Source organism: Gracilinanus agilis, chromosome 1 (genome assembly GCF_016433145.1).
Source record: "Gracilinanus agilis isolate LMUSP501 chromosome 1, AgileGrace, whole genome shotgun sequence".
In the NCBI taxonomy this organism is placed as follows: Eukaryota; Metazoa; Chordata; class Mammalia; order Didelphimorphia; family Didelphidae; genus Gracilinanus; species Gracilinanus agilis.
In genome coordinates this window covers 478251865-478271659 of record NC_058130.1, presented here as the reverse complement: position 1 = coordinate 478271659, position 19795 = coordinate 478251865, and the positions used below count along the sequence as shown (strand labels likewise).

General features: G+C 34.7%; 1 protein-coding gene across 1 annotated transcript in view; it reads left to right on the top strand.

Moving 5' to 3' along the window:
* RALYL (RALY RNA binding protein like) overlaps positions 1 to 19795 on the top strand; it is a 572389-nt gene that overhangs the window by 391905 nt on the left and 160689 nt on the right. Inside the window, exons 6-8 of the mRNA XM_044682437.1 lie at positions 407 to 520; positions 4285 to 4362; positions 12961 to 13160. Coding sequence (XP_044538372.1) covers positions 407 to 520; positions 4285 to 4362; positions 12961 to 13160 — 392 coding nt within the window. The remainder of the gene's footprint in view (positions 1 to 406; positions 521 to 4284; positions 4363 to 12960; positions 13161 to 19795) is intronic.

The window sequence follows — 19795 nt, the reverse complement described above, 5'->3', positions numbered from 1 at the left end:
ATAAAGGACCTATGGCTTCATCAATGTGGGAACTTTCTTCAACTAAACCATAACAAGATCTTATATATTTGTCTGATCTTAACAAGAGTTAAGTAAGTGCCTTTCCCACATAGCTAACATCAAAATTGTTTTACATCTTATTTTCAAACTCCTTCCTTTCATGTACTCCCTTGTTGATTGGATTTACTAACTCACACACATACTGCTGAAGTATATTATCTCAAAGAGGCCCATTTTAAATGTCCATTACCAAGTATCCTTTAAAAAATGAGAAGCAGTAATATTAAGGAACTGTATTAAATATCTTGGCAAGGGCACACAGAGAGTGGGGGTGGGGTGGTGTCATTGAGTGAATCAGAGTGTATTTCATGTTATGTCTCTTTCTTTCCTTTGTGCCCCCTTCCAGTGAAATCAGATGAGTTACAGACAATCAAGAAAGAATTAACCCAAATCAAAACCAAAATTGACTCCTTGCTAGGAAGACTGGAGAAGATTGAAAAGCAGCAGAAGGCTGAGGCAGGTAAGTGAAAATGATGTGTAGTCATAGACAGGTCATTAGGAGGTAAATGAGACCAGGCCAGCACTATCAGTCACACTGACAGCATAGAGTGAGAGGAGAAACTTTGCTGAGTTTTTATTATGTATTATAGATGCTAGACATAAAACCACAAAACTGGGACTTGAAGTGATACAATAGAATTTTGCCCTTTCAGAGAATATGAATAACTGGTTATTCTGAGATTCACAATTTTAAAAAGAGGAAGGAGTTTGAGATTTACATCTAACCTCTATCAGTATCAAAATATGGGTAAGGATTAACATTTGATGGAATAGCATTGCAATGAAAAGACACAGATTTTTTGATTACTAGATGTAGAAAAATCTATCAGAATTCAAATCTGCATTGCAAAGGGAAGTCTGTTTCACCTTCTTTTGTCTCATTCAGAGAGCTTCCATACCAGCATTATGGCTAATATGATACTGGCTAGTATAAGCAAGTGATTGGATGTTAGCCCTGTGTCATCACTTGAGACCACACCCTGGAATACCAACTATGACTTCTGCTTCTGCTGGAACTGCTATAATCCCCATTCATTTGATCCAAAGCAGTCAAAAGTCATTCAAGGGGGAGGTTGACTGAATGGAAAAACTAATTATCAGTTCTACCAGCTAGGATCTCTTGCATAAACTTAGGGAGTTTAAACCTACATCACTATTATGAAGATGCAACTATCCTCCCTGACAGTAGGAATCCTAGGATTCCTACTGGGTGATGCTGGCATCATCAAAGGAAAAGATGGCTACATAAAAAAATCAGATAACCACAGAAACAAATGTTTAAACATTCAATTCTATTTGATTTTCCCCATTTTTATGGAATGCCTGAACAATTAAAATCCTTTGAGAAATTTAAAAAGTTAATGATTTCTCACTCCAAACTGCCCCTTATACCACTTCAAAGATATATTTGTGCCCAAGAAAGGAAGTGTAAGGAAGGCTGGCCTGGGAGTGAGAAAAACCTCCTGTAAATATCACATACCAGTTGTGTGAAAGAGCTGCAGATCTGAATTGGTAGAAGAATTTTTCTCACTGAGATTTCCCTACCCCAATGAAATTATAAGCCTGAATCCTTCCCTCTAGAAAGCTTGTCCACAAATTGTCCATAGGGAAGTTTTGAGGTATATATTTTATATCTTCTGTCATATTATGACAATATCTTCAAGTCTTTCGCTAACTGAAATATCTTGTGATATTGTTGAAATCAGTATTTCCATTTTAGGAAACTGTGAAATTCATTATAATGCAGAACAACTCTTATAGCCATGGACTTTGATAACCAATTTGCACTTCAGTTTAAAGGATTATGGTGAACTCATTTAAATATAAATCATCTCAAAGAGAAAGATTTTATCCTTATGGGATCCTGTTATATCTCTAGCTTGCTATGCTGAATAACACCTCCACATATCTTCCTGAACGATCATGTATAAATGCTACACTGCAATTCAAAAGCTTATATTTTCTTCTGATGAGGGGATGGCGCCCTGTTGTTTTACATGCCTGTAACTGTACTCAATCAGAAGGTTTCTTTAAAGATAAAAGACTGTTTGTTCCCTTGGGACTATTATATGCCCCTCACATTAACCCACGAGAAGAGAAATCGAATTAATTAATTTACTACTTGTTTCTCAATATCTTCTGTTGAAGGACACTGATACAAATGTCCTTCACTTGGAAGTTTAATTTGAAAGCAATAATTTTCCAAGTTTTCTTTACTGAAAGGAACGAAAGCTGTGTATACAGAGTCAAATCGTGACTAGAGAGATTTATCTGAATTATAGTTTATGTAAAGCATCTCTTACCTGTCAATTTATTGATGAGCACTTAAGTACTATCTCAAGTTACTATAGTTGGTTAGTGTCTACCTATGGTGATCACTTCCATCTAATGCCTCTTAATTACTTGTTTTTTACATTTCATGCTCTGTTTGCTATTATTTTGCATGAAACCTGCATCTCACAGGGAAGCCACTTAAATCTACACATTTTTATTGAAGCCTCATTCCAGGAAAATTTGATCAGAAAACTACTTAACTTAACCTGGTCCTGAGGGTGAATCGCAAATTTCCAGAATGGATTGGGGTTAAATGGAAAAGCTAGGCAAGTTCCACATGAGGATCCACATGAGGCTCAGAATCTCCTGAGCCAAGTGTCAGAGTATTTTTTTGGTTTTTGTTTGCTATATTGTTTATAAGCATTGTTAGGACACTAGAAAGGCCTATGTTCAAATGTAAATACATTATTTTGGCTTCTCCACAGACCAGCTCATTTCATAAGTGAGGCTATATTCCATATTCTGTTTCAATGCCCTATATATTTCCTTCCATAATATGGACTTGCTACCTCTCTTAATATAGCCTAAGCAGCTGGGTACTGGGCCTGGAGTCAGGGGAACTCATCTTCCTGAGCTCAAATCTGACCTTAGACACTTACTAACTATGTAATCCTGGGCAAGTCACTTAACCCTATTTGCCTTAGTTTCCTTATCTGTAAAATGAGGTGAAGAAGGAAATAGCAAACCATTTTAGTAGCTTTGCCAAGAAAATCCCAAATGGGGTCATGAAGAGTAGGGACACAATTGAAATGGCTGAAAAACAAGAAGACTCATTTATTTTTTTTTTGCTTGTTTATCAGCCATAGCTCTTGGCTCATATTGAATTTGTAATAATTAGCAGCATCAAATTTTTTTTCATATGAACTGTAACTAAGGCAGATATCCCCCATCTTGTAATTAGGCAATTGATGTTTTTTTAACATAAAAGCAAAATTTTATTTTTTAGATTTAATACATTATTGTATCTTTTTAATCTTATCAGTTGTGTGTTGTAGTATGTATCCCTTCAGCTTTCTTTCATTTCATAAATATGCCAAAAAGACAAATAATAATAACAATAATAATAATGATGTGGCACACTGAAAAGGAAGATGGCCTAATTTCGCTTTTAAGCTTCAACATCTACTTGTTGTGTAGAGATGTAGGCTATTAATTGACTTTTCTGAAATAAGAATGCTTGCCCTCATATACACCTGAAAGGAAAGTGATTTGTGAACTTTATATTATTAAATGAATATATCATTATTCATTCAATCATTACTTTAAAATACGGACTATATAGTATTATAAACAATCCTTCCATATGACACTAGAAACCTTCCTCAAAATTGACATCAGTGTATGAATCAGATCTCTTGCTTTGGTCATAATAAATGCTTATTGACTGCATGACTGAACCAAAATGTGATTTTCATCACTAGAGCCATCGTATTAACAAATAAATAAAAACTACGTCCTCAGAGTATGATAAGTTATTGTTGCCATTTTAATCAATTTTATCTGTTTCTGAGATTTGGGGTTATCTAATGGATTGTAGGATATTGCCTGTGCTATTTATTCTCCCTATCTGTTTCAAGCAAGAAGTATAAACAGACATTTAACTAGAGTTTATCGGTTAGAACATACCAGTCAGTGTCTTTTCATATAACACATACCATGAAATTGATTGATGCAATAGGTCTGAAACAAGGAGCTTAAATAAAAAAGAATAAAAAGACAACCAAATTATTATCAGTGCCCTTACTCCTCTCTTGTCCTCAACCTGATTGAATTCATCTTCCCAAACCCCTTGTGTCTTACCTTTTCTTCACATTATTACCATTGCTGTTCCATCTCAGTAATCTCTAAGGGCCCATAATACACCCTTCAATCCTGTTCTCTTTCTTCCAGTTGGAGGGGAAGAAGCCCGTAGGAAACATGTCCATTTAGATCACATAGCAGAAGTATTAAAGAAGAAGGCCCAACATAGTAAGTTGGAAAGAACATGAGCTTTGGAATCAGTGGACTTTGGTATAAATCTTCCCTCTAATGTTTATCTCCTGTTTTTTCAACAATTTAACCTTTCTGGGCCTCAGATTTTTTTCATCTGTAAAATAGAGTTTAGACTTGAGGGCTTCAGAAGACCCTTTCATCTCTAAATATAAAATTATTTGCCCTTTTTTTGTTTTAAATATTGGAGAGAGAAGTGATCTACAAGTAGAATTGTGAGAGGAAGCTGTGATCTGATCATTGAAATGGATATACCATGCTTAAGAGTCAGGTACGTATGGTAGGTTGGTCATTTCAAGAAGAGAAAAAAATTAGGGAAAAGACCCATAAAATATTATCTAGAATCAAAGGTTTAATAGGTTTTGAAAATGATAGCTTAAGCAAGAAAATTATCAATAATAGTTTTAAATATATATACTTGATATCATTAGTTTTATACAGATATAGAAAGGTACATATAATTATATATGTGTATATATAATTATGTGTTGCTATATATAAAATATGATTTCTTAATTATAAGCGATTCCTAGTGTGGTGGAACTAAGTGCTAGACCTGGTATCAGAAAATCTAGATTCAAATCCTGCCTTTGTATTCTTAACTACCTGTATGATCTTAGACAAATCACTTAACTTCTTGGAATTTATTTCCTCTCCTGTAAGATGAAAGAGTTGAAGTAAATGACTTCTAAGAACCCTTCCACCTTTGCATCTATGGCCCTAAGCTTTAGCTCCACTGGGAGGATCCATGACTTGCCAGTGATCACACACACCACTATTAAGTTCCAGAAACAGGATTTGAAGCCACATCTCCCTAACTTCAAGTTCAACGCTTTTCACACTCTAAATCCCTGACAGAGTACTTCTTCCATTCAAACTTGATGTAATTCTGTAACTACAATTTTACATATATGTGAACATATAAAATACACACACATGTAATATATATATATATATATTATTGATAACCCTTGTTTAATGAATAAACTAGACCATTTCTTCATATTCTCTCTTCTCCCACAAAAATTGGCCATTTCTTTTGGACTATTGCAAAGCCTCTCATTTTGTCTACCTGCCTCAAATTTTTCCCCTCCACATTTTATCCTCCACACAGCTGCCTAATTGATATTCTGAAAGCTTGAACCTCATCATATCCCTCCTCTGCTCAAGAAGTTTCTGTGACTCCTTTTTGCCTTTAAGTTAAAATACTAACTCTCCTGTTTGACATTTAAAGGCCTTCCCATTTTAGTTCTAGTTACTTCTTCCTCATCGAACTCTTATCTCCTTTCAAGGCTTTGCACAAATGCCACTTTCTTTAAGTCGTCTTTCCATATTCTTCCAGATGTTACTGTCCCTAACCACTGTAAATTTATTTTGTGTGTATGTTGGTTATTTATTTCTTAAATGTATTTTGTATCTCATGGTAAACTGAAAGCTTCCTGAAAATCTCTCTCCTTTTTGTAATGTATCCCCAGCTCCTAGCACAGTGCCTAATTAATAATAGAAAATTACTAAAATAAATGCTTCTGGAAAGATTTTAATTGCAAAATGTTTGTGCTAATGAAGTTGATAGTGATGCCTTCTGTGCTCTTAAGTTTTCTGTATAGTTTTCTATAATTGCATTTGGAGAGAGCAGTTACTCAAATTCAACTCTGTTCAGGTCTTTTAGAAGAAACTTTAGAAGATTAAAACAGATTTATGTAAGTTTACAGTCACAGACTTGCACAGTTATTGGGTTGGCTCTATTTAATAATGTTACCATTTTTCTATCAACATTTTTTGACCATCTGCTAAGTACAACTCAGATAGCAATTAAATAGTAATTAAGCCAGCATGTCAAAGGCATAATTGCTATCTCAGCCATTTTTCTGAGTTAAATTAATGCTAACTGCAAAGCAACAAACTCAATTTAATTTTTTTAAAAATGCCTTAAGTATAAATCCCAACAAACAATGTCATTGTCTTTATACCTGGTACAGCTTTTAAAGTAGTAATCATCTGTGGAGATACAGAATGCCTGAATATGGCTCTTGAAATTTAATGTGGACTCTTCTTCTTAGCTTTTTAGAAAAAATGCTTGTCCTTTAAGCAAAGAAATCTTTCTTTTTCCAGGCTTGGTCTAACTGAGAGTTATCATTCTGTGAAGACAGGGACATCCATCTACCCCTATTATTTGTTTCTGGAATTGATTTTGGAATGCATTGATTTCTTCAAGGGAATCTCCTAGACTAAGATGTCTCAAATAATAAGAACATTCTTGAACCCCCATAGTACAAAAAAAGTGTGTGTGTGTGTGTGTGTGTGTGTGTTTGTGTGTGTGTGTGTGTGTATGTGTGTATTTTGGTGAATAGATAGGTAACTACATAGTCTTTGCTCTAATACTCAATGTAATAGCCCAGCTGTTGCAAAAGGACCTTATGAAAAGATACAAAAGTGATGATACTAACTCCCATATTAAGAATATCCATCAGAAAATGCCAAAACCACATCCCCCCCAAAAAAGAGAACTAATAAAAATCTCTCTAACTCCTCTCCCTACTGAATGCAAATGCTTCTCCCCCAAAACTACCTCATTTTTCTCTTGTTGTCTTAATTTATATTTTCTTATAGACATTTCATCTCTTCTTATAAGCTCCTTGAGGACAAATACTGTTTCATTTTTGTCTTCCCCTGATCAATGCCTGGCAGAGTATAGATTAAATACTTAGTCAGTGCTTCTTAGAGGATTGACTCAAATTCTGAGACAAGCCAAAGCTTTTTTTGTTGTTCACAGGAAACCATCTCCTTCACAAGCCCTTCTACATAGTTCCTGGTCATTTTTCTCATTCTCAGGAAACCTTCCACTAGAGGTTCTGACATGCCTCTAAGGATCCAGACACATTGAGAGAAAGAATTCCTTTCTTTACCACTCCTCTTCCTAAGCCCACTGCCACCCCTTCCACCATGTCACAAGGATTGAAGAAGTTTTTGTTTTCCCCCAACTCAATTAAGACAAATATACCCTCTATTAATGCCACTTGAAAAAAAATTCCTATTAGTTACTTATACACCTGCATTGGACAGATCTCCCAGGGGTACCTATCTCATTCGTTTCCTCAATATAGATTTCTCTTAAAGCACTCATAGTAGCACCTAAAAGCAGATGGTTGCCGGGCCATCTAATAAGTGTAAGTCATATGGAATGGGTTATCTTAAGTAGCTTTTTCAGACCAGTCTCTATTGTCTATTATCTTCTATAACTCCCAAATACTCGTGTCTCATTTGTTATTCCTAGTCAAGTTTCATCTTACTCAGAGGTACCCTTTGACTTGGGGACTCAGGGAATCCCTAGTTCTAGTTCCAGTCCTCTGCCAAACCTTTTGCATCACTCTACAACATTGTAGCTCCATCTTATCACCTCACAAAAGTGTGCCTAGTCTCTCAGCCCTTGTGTCCCTCTGTCCAGCATGTAGTGTCCATTCCTCTCTCAAATCCAGCCCTTTTTTACCTATTGTATTCATGGGTAAAATTTTCTGATGAAACAAAATCCTGGATTATTTCCAGCAACATTCAGGGAATGAAATGGTTGAATAAGCCAAGCATAATCCTAGATGGATCCAAACAAACTTGCTTCTAGGAATTCTAGCATTCCCACAGAAATTCTCAGAGTTGGCTATGACACTCCAGAAGGAAGGAAGGAAGGAAGGAAGGAAGGAAGGAAGGAAGGAAGGAAGGAAGGAAGGAAGGAAGGAAGGAAGGAAGGAAGGAAGGAAAGAGAAAAAAGACATTTAAGTGCTTGCTATGGACCAAGCACAATTCTAAACACTTGGAATAAACTATTTCTGCCAATGATTCTACCTAGTCTCCCACTTTCAAAACCTGAATATTTTCTGTGCCTCTTGCCTTTCCATGACCTTTATTGCTGGTGTCCAAGTTCTATCAATTCCACCCTAAAAAAAATATTTCTCACATACATTTCATCCTCTGTATTCCCTTTGCCACTACCCTAAGATAGTTTCTCATTACCAGGCACCTAGACAATTATAAGAGCAGCCTTTCAACCCTTGCCCTAAACCCAGGTGACCCAGTACCCATGGGACAAGAGGGCAGGAAGAGTGTTATTGCAATCCATACTACTTGGATGAGCTAAAAGTCATAAACTCAAATCGTTCCTATGAAATGAAAGATGAGTAAACCTTTACCATCTTCCATTGGATCCCAGTGATTCTCCCAACCTTGCCTCTCCTGAATCCCTCTATATTCCAGGCACTCCCATTTGGTTTGTGGTATACACTTTGAACTAGACCTTTCCATCTGAACTTTTTGTTTCCCTCAGAATAGATCATAACATCATTGAAAAAAGGAATTTCCCTAATTTTTTTCTATTTATGTCTTTACACAATGCTAGGAACATAGTAAATGTTTAATAACTGTTTTGTCATTCATATATTCATTTTCTTAATAATTTTCCATTTTTCTCTTCTCCCTTCTTTAATTGGTCCTTTATACCACTACCAGAATAATTTCACCTAAGCACTGGCTTTTCTGTTCAGAAATATTCTCTAGATTTCTAATTTGCCCACCCACACAATCCAAACTCTTTTTCCATACAGGTATTCCACTATACTTTCATGATCATGATCTCTTATATCTGGAATTTCTTCACTCCTAAATATATTGAAATCCTGCCCATCTCTGCAAAACTCAGATCAATTGACATGCTTCAATGGGGCCTTCACTGATCCTCCATGTTGTTAACATTCCCCACAAGATCTCTCTTGGCACATTTTTTGTACTTATGTACATATTATGTAACCTTCAGTATCATAGTGATCAATACTAGATATTTATGCCTATCCTTTTACTAAACTATATATTCAATGCCTGGTAAGAATCATGTGTTTTCTAAATTTTTTATTTCCTACTATGATTTAGTATATATCCTTAAGAAAAAAATTTGTTACATTTTTTAAAATAGGAAAGATGGAAACTGTCATAGAGCTTTGAGGAAACAAACCACATCAAAGTGTTTTTATTAATTATGGATGGAAAAGATATATTACTAAAACATTTTACTAGTTTTTAGTCAATGTAAATGCAGTCAATTATCCCTAAGGGAAATATGTTTATTCAATTGAAAGTTGACATCCTGCATAGTCATTTTTATTTATCATGCCAGTATGCCTCTTGAGCAAAAGTGCTTATTAAGCTACACACCACGATGTTAATAAATTAGATATGCTTTTATATGTTATTTCTTTGATGGACCTTGTCATCATTTGGTTACCAGAGAATTTCCTTTCTGGAGGTTAACGCAAGTCAGACCCTAGAACTCCATGTTGAGTTTTCCCTCCAACGATGCAATTCCCTACCCATCCTTTTTCTGGTGAGAAACCATGAGGCGCATGGAATTTTTTTTATTGTTTTATTTAGAGAGGACATATTGCTTCTACTCCTACTTTTTTAGCCCCAAATTCACAATTTCTAACCAGTTCACATTCAACTTAACACAAACCTTCCTGTGTTTTTTGTATGGATCAGGATTGCAGTATTTCAATAGGTCCACAATTTGATGGTGATATAGGACATAAAATACTGTATTATATTATATAATGATGCAATTATCTAGGTTATCCCAAAAATCTCAGTAGAGTTTTTTAATATGCTAAAGCATAGTGCTGCCCTCAGATTTTTGGGACTCCCTATATAACTTTTTAAAATTTTTAAAGCACTTCATGTAATCTTAACTTTATAGCATTTGAACTTTATAGTGAGCCTGGGAAGTAAGTAATATAGTTATTATCCCCATTTAACAGATGGGGAAACTGAGACTCATAATATTGGGTCTTTCTGAGACTTTCTCAGAGTCACATAGCTTCCAAATGTAAGAAGGATGACTTCTCAGTTCAGTATGCCGCATGTTGTCTCCTCTGTGGATTCGCCCTCTACTAATATACGTGTTGTTGCCCATCAACGCTTTCTCAATCTGTGAGAATCTTTTAAATATCCTCCCATAAATCCACAAAGGAGTCCTGACCAAAACACTGGAGGATTTCTTCTAAGCCTTTTGGCTACATAGCACCTGTATATATTTTGCATAAAAAGTCCTACGTTGAGGGATAGCTAGGTGGTGCAGTGGATAGACTGCTGGTCTTGGAGTCAGGAAATCCTGAGTTTAAATTCAGCCTAAGCCACTTACTAGTTGTATACCCCTGGGCAAGTCATTTAACCCTACTTGCCTCACTATGTTCATTCTTGTTTGGCTTTTTAATTACCAAAATATATATATTTTAACTACTATGTAAGCTGACATTCTTTTAAAGCTAAATGTATATGAAGTGAAAAGTAACAAACAAATACAAGTCCTTTTTTCTCCACCAACTACAGGGTAGTTCAAGGAGCTCGATTGGATTAGAGATTTATTAGGCAAAACATAAAGGAATCCTCTAAACAAAATTCAGTTACTAGGAGAACATAGTCTTTGGTATCTATGTGCCATATAAATGTTTGAAAGGAAAGAAGAATAGAATTGTTGATCTAGTGGATTTTAAGATGACCTTGCATCATGCATGCACACTTTCCTTTTAACCAAATCCATGGATTCCATCCTACATCTTTCTCCTTAATTTATAGAAGGGACAAACATTTTTTTAAAAAAAGCATATCTCCAACTATAATCAATGTTTATATAAATACTATGCTTGTTAGCATTTTCATCAGAGCATAAAATTCCACATTGTATACAGAGAAGAGGAGTTATTACCATTAAATCAATTTAATCAACTATTCATTTCTCCTTTAGAATCTTTTGGGGCTTCACTAGGTGGTGAATATAGCCCTCTCCCTTCCCCCTAAAGAGCTTTTTGATCATATATTTAATTCATTGAAACTATATAAACATACATGTAACCTGTTTTCTTATTAAATATAATTTTATAATGGATTGTTTTCCCAATTTATATATGTGTGTATATATATATATATCTTTTATAGCTTAATCTATGTAGCATGTGGAATTTCAATGTGAAAATGCATGATGAATGTTTAATACATATTAGCAGTCACTTAGTAATCTTACCTTACAGTGCTCATTATGAACCTAAGCAGATTACCATGATGATAATTGAAGCTCACACTTCAGCATCAATTAGAGCAGTGATTCCCAAAGTGGGCGCTACCACCCCCCTGGTGGGTGCTGCAGCGATCTAGGGAGGCTGTGATGGCCACAGGCTCATTTATATTTCCTATTAATTGCTATTAAAATGAAAAAAATTTAATTGCCAGGAGGCTAAGTAATATTTTTTCTGGAAAGGGGGCAGTAGGCCAAAAAGTTTGGGAACCACTGAATTAGAGGATGCAGAAGCAGAGAAATCCTATGAAAAACTCATTGTGACCCTTCAAATTAAATTAAGATTATACTTTCTAAGAATGACTTCAAAGTAAAGGTGAGCATGGTTTGAATGGTAGCACAGAATGTTAGAGAAGACGACACAGGATAAAAAGAAGAAAGGGCAAAGATTTGTAAACTATACAGAAACCTCACCTAGATATTATGGATATTTTCTTCTAAAATAGAAGTGAAACATTTAAAGATGAAACTGGAAGAGGGACAATAAACAAAAAGAAAATAAGAAAAGGAAAACTCTACTAAAATCTCCAGAAAGAAACACTGATTTGTCTTCATCTTAATTTCTCCATCAGTTGAATATGGATAATAACATTATCCCTTTTATGGTTATTGCAGTGTTCTAATGAGATAATAAATCATGAAATTATGCTATGATGATGATGATAATGATGATGATGATGATGATGATGATGATTGATTTCTGTAGCTAAAATGGGGCAACTAGATGATACAGTGGATACAGTGGATAGAACACCAGGCCTAGAGTCAAGAAGATTTATCTTCCTGAATTTAAATCTATCCTAAGAAACTTAACTGCTATGTGACCCTGGGCAAGTCCCTTAACCCTGTTTGCCTAGTTCTTCATCTGTAAAATAAGTTGAAGATGGAAATGAAAAACCATTCCAGTATCATTACCAAGAAAATTTCCAAAAGGGTCACAAAGAACTCTAAAACAAAAATAGTTAACATTTCTACCAATGTATTCTTTAGCTACTGCAACATGTTTTTGTGTGCCTCTCATTTAGGTCTGGCCTTTCTATGTGCTCCTTTTTCATTATGTTTACTATTTATTTTTTTTGTATGTCAGCTTTACTCATTATTTTGCTTTCACCGTATCCAAGGTGCCTATCCAACTAAAAGATTATACTTAAAATGTTATAAGTATATATGTAAGCCAAAATTGTTTGTTTTATGAAAATGTTCTTCCCACTCATAGGCCACCAACTCTACTATTTTGTTTCTCTGAGTTTTAAAAGTTATACATTTAAAAATACAATATGTGAATTGATTTAAATGAGGTTGCATATAAATGACATATTCAAGCCTACTTAATGACAAAATCACAAGCTAGAAATCTAAAAAAAAGTTATTGAATTCACATTTTTCTCAATGCAGTGCCACTTTTTATGGAATATGTTGCTTCAAGTATTTTTGGTTCCTCAGAACAGAATATTAACTGTGAAAGGTAGCCATTTGCTCTTTTCCCTCAGAAGCTCAGAAGAAGCAAATGGAAGATAACATAGAGTTGAACCAAGAGGAATGTGTGTCAGAGAATGCAGATAACTCTACAGAAGAACCTATTGAAGGAGGACCAGATGCAGATGGAGATGGAGAAGAAATGACTGATGGGATAGAGGAGGACTTCGATGAAGATGGAAGTAATGAGCTGGTATGAATTAAATATTTAGTATATAAAGTGTTCGTGTAAATAACTTGAGGATTTCCAAGTCCTTTCCTTTTTTATTTTAAAACCAGAGTTAATACAATTTAACTTTGTCTCTTATTCACATGTATTTTAATAGTAGCTAGCATTCATATAGCGTTTTAAGGTTTGCAAAGTACTTTGCCAAAGATCTCATTTTATCCTCCCAATAACCTGGGAAGGTGGGTGCTATTATTGTGTCCATTTTAAAATTGAGGAAATTGAGGCAGACAGAGATTAACTTGCCCAGGTCCACAAGCAAGAAAACTAACTGTATTTGAATGCACATCTTCTTTATTCTAGGACTAGGATTTTGTGCCACCTAACCATAATAGTGCCTTGAAATAGTAAATGATAAATATTTATTGAAAGAAGAATAGGGGGTGCAGCTGGGTAGCTCAGTAGATTGAGAGAGCCAGGCCTAGAGATGGGAAGTCCTGGATTCAAATTTGACCTCAGACACATCCTAGTAGTGTGACCCTGGGCAAGTCACTTAACCCCTTAATGCCTAGCCCTTCACTCTTCTGCCTTAGAATCAATACATAATATTGATTCTAAGGTGGAAGGTATGGATTTTTAAAAAAGAATAGGGGTTTTATTTGAAGAAAAAGGAACTCAAATTCCAACTGGCACATACATCTGTCTGCTCCTACTATTTCTCTGCCCTGAATGCAACTGCTCATTAGTCAGTGAAATTGTATATGAGTTATGGATTAATAAACCATTTTTGAAAAAACCTAACCATATGCAGAAAGATATATTGCTTACTCCCGTCCTTGATAATGCTACTGACTGGAGCCATCACTTTCACTGAGAAAGGCTGAAAAATCCTATGTGGCTGGCATGATTTTTCACATACTGTGGATAAAGATAATTTGTTTTGGTCCCTGACTGTGATGACTGCCATTATGCTGTTTGCAGCCGTGCCTCGTATACTTGTTGTTTTCAAGCCAAGGCTGAGATTCTCACCTCCCTTTTTCTTCTTCAGGCTAAATGATTTCTCTCATTTTAATGTTTCATCTTTTTTCTTTTCAGTTATGTTCACCTTTTACCTTTGTACTTTTATGCCTATTTATACCATTGCCATGCATACAACTTGAAACCCAGAAACACTTGTTGATGATGCTGATTTTATTTTCTGATTTTATTAATCTTAGCATTATATATTTAAAAAGTGTAAGGCTTTGTCTAATAACACAAAAGAAGGGAGTGTAAAGAAAGTGTGTCTTCTAGACAAAGAGGTAGCACAGTGCTTAGAGTGCCAGGTGAGGAGTTGGGAAGACCTGATTTTAAATCCTGCCTCAGACACTTACTAGGAATATAATTCCAAGAAAATCATTTAACTTTCATTTGCCTCGATTCTCTCATTTGAAAAATGGGAACAATAAAAGCACCTATTTCATAGAGTTGTTTGAAGCATAATACAACTTATGTAGAGTGCTTTGCAAATCTCAAAGTGCTATATAAATGTTAGCTATTATATTATTATTGCTGTTTGTTTGGGTAGTCAATGTTCATTTAATAAGTACATCATTATTATTTAAGTTTATTCCTGGAAAATATTGATCTTGAGTCAGGAGACCTGCATTTGAATCCCCAGGAGGACACTGACTCACTATTCAAGCTTTAGGAAGGCATTTAACCTCTCCTTGATTTCCACTTCTCATCTAGAAAACAGCTGGGTTCAAAACCTTGGTAAATGTTCTGGTAAATGTTTAACAACTGGTTCTTGGCAGAGGGGCAGGATGGAACACAAATAATAGACTTTTAAACTTAATTGCTATTATTAACATTTTCTCCATCACTTTATTAAGGCTTGAAAATGAACAAAATAATAAGTCAAACCCTAATCTGTAATATTTGCCTATATCTGAAGTGCAAATGCTCACATTGGAAATTTCATAAAACTATCTAAGCTCCAGCACACCCCTGATTAGATCACATAGAATTTGTAGTACTAGAAGAATATTAGATATTGTAGAGAAAAGATTCCAAGAAATGGATTATCAATTTCTTCATCTATAAAATCAAGATACTTAACTAGAAAATGTCAATTCTAACTCAAAAATTCACATTCTCTAAATTTCAGAGCTCCGCCAACTACTCTCAGTCCAGAATTTACCTTACATAGGATCTTAGGGTCACAGATCTAATACCTGGAGGAACCCTAGAAATAATCTGTTCCAAACTCCTCATTTAATATATGAAGGAAGGAAATCCCTGGGATGGGAATAACTTGTCTGAGGTCACACAGGCAGGAAGTGGCAGAACCAGGAATGAAGCCTGTATATTTTGATTCCAGATTCAGTGTTTTTTCCACTAAACCATACTGAATAGCAATAAATACATCCTGCTTTAGAGGAGTATTGTAAGGAAAAGACTTTGCTAACCTTAAAGTGCTATACAAATGTGAGTTGTATTATTATTGCTAATAATAACCTCATTTTCATTTTCTCATTGGAGTGCAAATTGAAACATTCATAGAGCAAATCATTGTGTTTTATTATTATTACATATTTATATTCTAGAGACTATTTGCACAGGTAGATAAAATAACCAATTTATAAAATTGATTAAATGTATTGCAACGTAAGCTCATCTTCTGAAGGCATCTTCAAGACAACTCTAATATCAGATAGGACAACAGGATGATATTTACATCCACTAGGTCTCAATTTTAGAAACTTTTGTAAAGTTTTGCATTTGAAGACAGAAGTTTTGTGGGGGGGGGTTGTAAGATGATATCTTTCCCCCCCCTTTTTAAACCCTTACTTTCCACCTTAGAATCAATACTATGCATTGGTTCCAAGGCAGAAGAGTGGCAAGGGCTAGTCAATGAGGGTTAAGTGACTTCCCCAAAGTCACACAGCTGGGAAGTATCTGAGGTCAGCTTTGAACTCTAAGCCTGGCTCTCAATCCACTGAGCCACCCAGCTGCCCCCCCTGTAAGATGATATCTTTTAAATGCATTGCACTTAAATTGCAGTTTAGGTTAGATTTGACAAATTCAGATGATAATGATATGATCATGATGAGAGCAAGAGAACAAAAAGAACAAGGAGGAAGAGGAGGAGGAAGTAGAGGAGAAAAAGGAAGAAGAATTAGAAGAAGAGGAGAAAAAAGGAAGGAAGGGGAAGAAGTGGTAGAGGAAGAAAGAGAAGAAGAAGGAGGAGGAGGTGACAATGACACTATGACAATGACAACAACTTAAGATGATCTCTTAAACCAGCACCATACACTTGTTTTTTATAAATCGATCAAATCATTTACCAAGCATCTACTGATGGCAAAAGAATGTGGAGAGCACAGTGGAAACTGTAAATCAGTTTAAGGCAAACTTTCTAACTTTGAGAAATTAGAAAGCAAGGTGTACATTTCAAAAGAAGAGAATTAACTATAAAAGACATCAAAAGACTAAAACAAAAATTAAACCAGTGTAAGACCAAAAATAAGATGCACTAAAGAATTTAAGGCTCCATGGAAAAGATAGCATGAGCTGATTTTTCATTGATGAATAGGATTCAGAGAGAGAGAGAGGAAAGGGAAGGAGGCACTCCAAACTCTCAAAATAATATTAAAAATACTGCCAGAAGAATGTTAGATGAGATTCTTGATTACACTTCAAACCCCATAAACTCTCATATATTTTCTAGTTTATGGGAAATATAACAAATATTTTAAAATGCACATTTATTATATTTCCCATAAACTTGAAAAGGTAAAAAAGAAATTAAAGAACCAGCTCCATTTGGAGGTTTAAATGAATCCTCAGAAGTCAACCGAATCCCTGAAAAGGGTAAAAAAACAGGGATATGTGTAAGCCAGGCCAAGAGAAATGCCGTTGCCCTATGCCCACTTCCAGAGAAAGAACTGAGAGGTAGAAACAAGCAAAACATAATTTTATATATTTATATATGCTTTTTATTAGATGATGTTTTCTCTAGTTCAAGGAAGCAACAGAAAGGAGATATCTGGGAACTTCAAAGTAACAAGCAAACTAACAAATTAATTAATTTTTTAAAATGAATTAGATTTTGTCATCTCACTTTGCAGTGTAAACTATAGACAGAGAAAAAAATTCAGTGACTTAAAGATGCTAAAAGAATTCTAACTTTTATGAATTGTGCTTGTGATTAATTATTCCTTTTCTTGCTGACTAGACACAATCAAAATAAGACTTAATCATGAAGGATTAGATTGTCAAGCTAGAATGAGTAATATCTTGGCCTACAAACTATCTACTGAGTAATAATGAGGCCATCATGAATAAATAGTAAATTACCTGAGCTTACAAAATGGTCATACATCTCCGCATATTTAAAAGAAGTCTCAACCATCAATTCAGACTTGCAGATGAAGTAAATTGAAAGCATGATATAATGGGAACATAATGAAACTTGGAGTCAAAAAAATCTGAATCTGAGTCCCAGTTTCAAAACATATTAACTCTGAAAGAAACATTCGATTCTTCATTTCCTAATCTAGGAAATAAGGAAATAATAATGCCTGTGCTATCTTCATTCTCATGTTTTAGAAAATATAATATTTTAGTTTATGATGCTTTGTGAACTCTTTTCATATAAATTTACAATATTTTTAAAGATATCCATTTCCATTAAACAAATATTTAGTCATTGATAACTTGCAATATGCTCTGCTAGGCACTTGTGATAAATGATTGAAAAAGTACAAGGAGTTTTTAATCTAATATATTGGATTTAGTATATACACAAGCAATTGCAATATAAGGCAAAATAAAACAACACACTGAAAGAAGAGAAAAATTATTTTCAGCTAGGAATCAAGGAAATAGTTGTGAATGAGTGCATTTTAGGTGTTGCATGAGTGATGCCCCAAAACAGGAAAATACAAGAGAAGATATAAGTCCAGTTTTGGTTGAACATAAGATTGTGTGAAGGGAAGTAGAATGAAGTAAGTCTGGAAAATGACCATTATATGTCAATTTGCATTTTACTCTCATGGCAGTAAAGAGACCCTGAACATTTTGGAGGACTATGGCATGTGCATTAGAAAATTAACTTGGCAACTGTGGGCAGAACAGGTTTCAGAAAGGAGAAACTGGAGGGAAGTAAACAAATTGAGAAATTACAACAGTAATCAAGGTGAGACGTGAAAGGACCTGAATGAGAGTGAAAGCAGTGGGAATGAAGAGGAGGCAATAATTATTCTGAAGATAGAATCAATAGGACTTGTCAAGTAATTGGCTATGGGGAAATGATTGGAAGGAAAGATATAAGAATGACACTTTTAGGCTTCAGGACTCTAGGACCAAAAGGATGATCATTCCATTCACCAAAATACAGTCCAGAAGTTGGAAGGAAGAGCTAACTTTGAGGATAAGGTGATGAGATACATTTTGAATATATGGAGCTTGAGGTGCTAATGGGACATCCAATTGCTTTTGTCCAGCAAGTAGTGACAAAAACCTTTAATCACAAAGTGGTGCCACTGGCCACTATCCTTGTCCTGTTCAGCCATGAGGTAGTTTAAAACATCCTCTGGCAGTTTGTACATGTGCATTATGATGCAGAAATTCTGATTAGATGTAAGCTCTGTTTGTTTTTTTAATTATATATTTAGTAACTGCAAACAACATTTAGATAAACAAATATGTAAAAAAATTATGTGCAAACCCACAAACTCCACATTGGTTACAATTTGTTTAAAATTATGTAAATCATTTGTGTGCTAATATAAACATCCTCTGCTTTTGAGTTTCCTTTGGATTTGTTTTATTACTTTGATATATTTTTCTCTTGATTTTGTGGCAATTTTAAAATGTAATCATAGTATGTATTATTCTTACTGGCTTTTCTTCTCTTTTCATCTCTTCATATATTTCCTTTATTTTCCTTATATTTCTAATTTTTGTTATTTTTAATAACATAATGCACTACATTACATCCAAATATCACAATCTATTCAGCCATTTCTCTAAGTCATTACATTTGGTTTATTTCCAATTATTTTGGCATAACAAACAAAGCTTCCATGAATATTTTCGTACATAAATAGCTTTTTATTCTCTAAATGATGTTGTTAGGTTCAAATCCTAGCAATAGGATCTCTAGGTCAATGAGCATGAACAGTTTTATGGCTCTTATATTTCCATATTTCCATATATTTCCATAATGTTTTCTAAAAATCAATTCACAACTGCTCTAGCAATGTAATATTAGGCCTGTTTCTCCATGATCTTATCAGCATTTAATTTGATTGACTTAACTCATATGGTTCTCAGTTAACATACATTATTATGGCCATATTTAATTAGATGTGTCCTTAGGAAGCAGACACTTTCTGTTGCCAGGGCCATACCCTTTCTAAAACTAAGTCTTTCCAGCATGGTCACACCCACTGGAACTTTTGTTTCCAATGCCACAACCCCTCAGGAATGCAGGATTATCTCCATAGTATGTTGAATATTAAAATATGACTTTGTGAGAATATTTATGCTCTCTAAACCATTGTTGTCCCATCAGAAATTATGTTTGGATGATGTGTATGCTCAGACTTAGATTTACTACTTGCGTCATGCAGGTGCGTATGGGCTGTACAAAAGTTCTTATATTTAATTCCTCT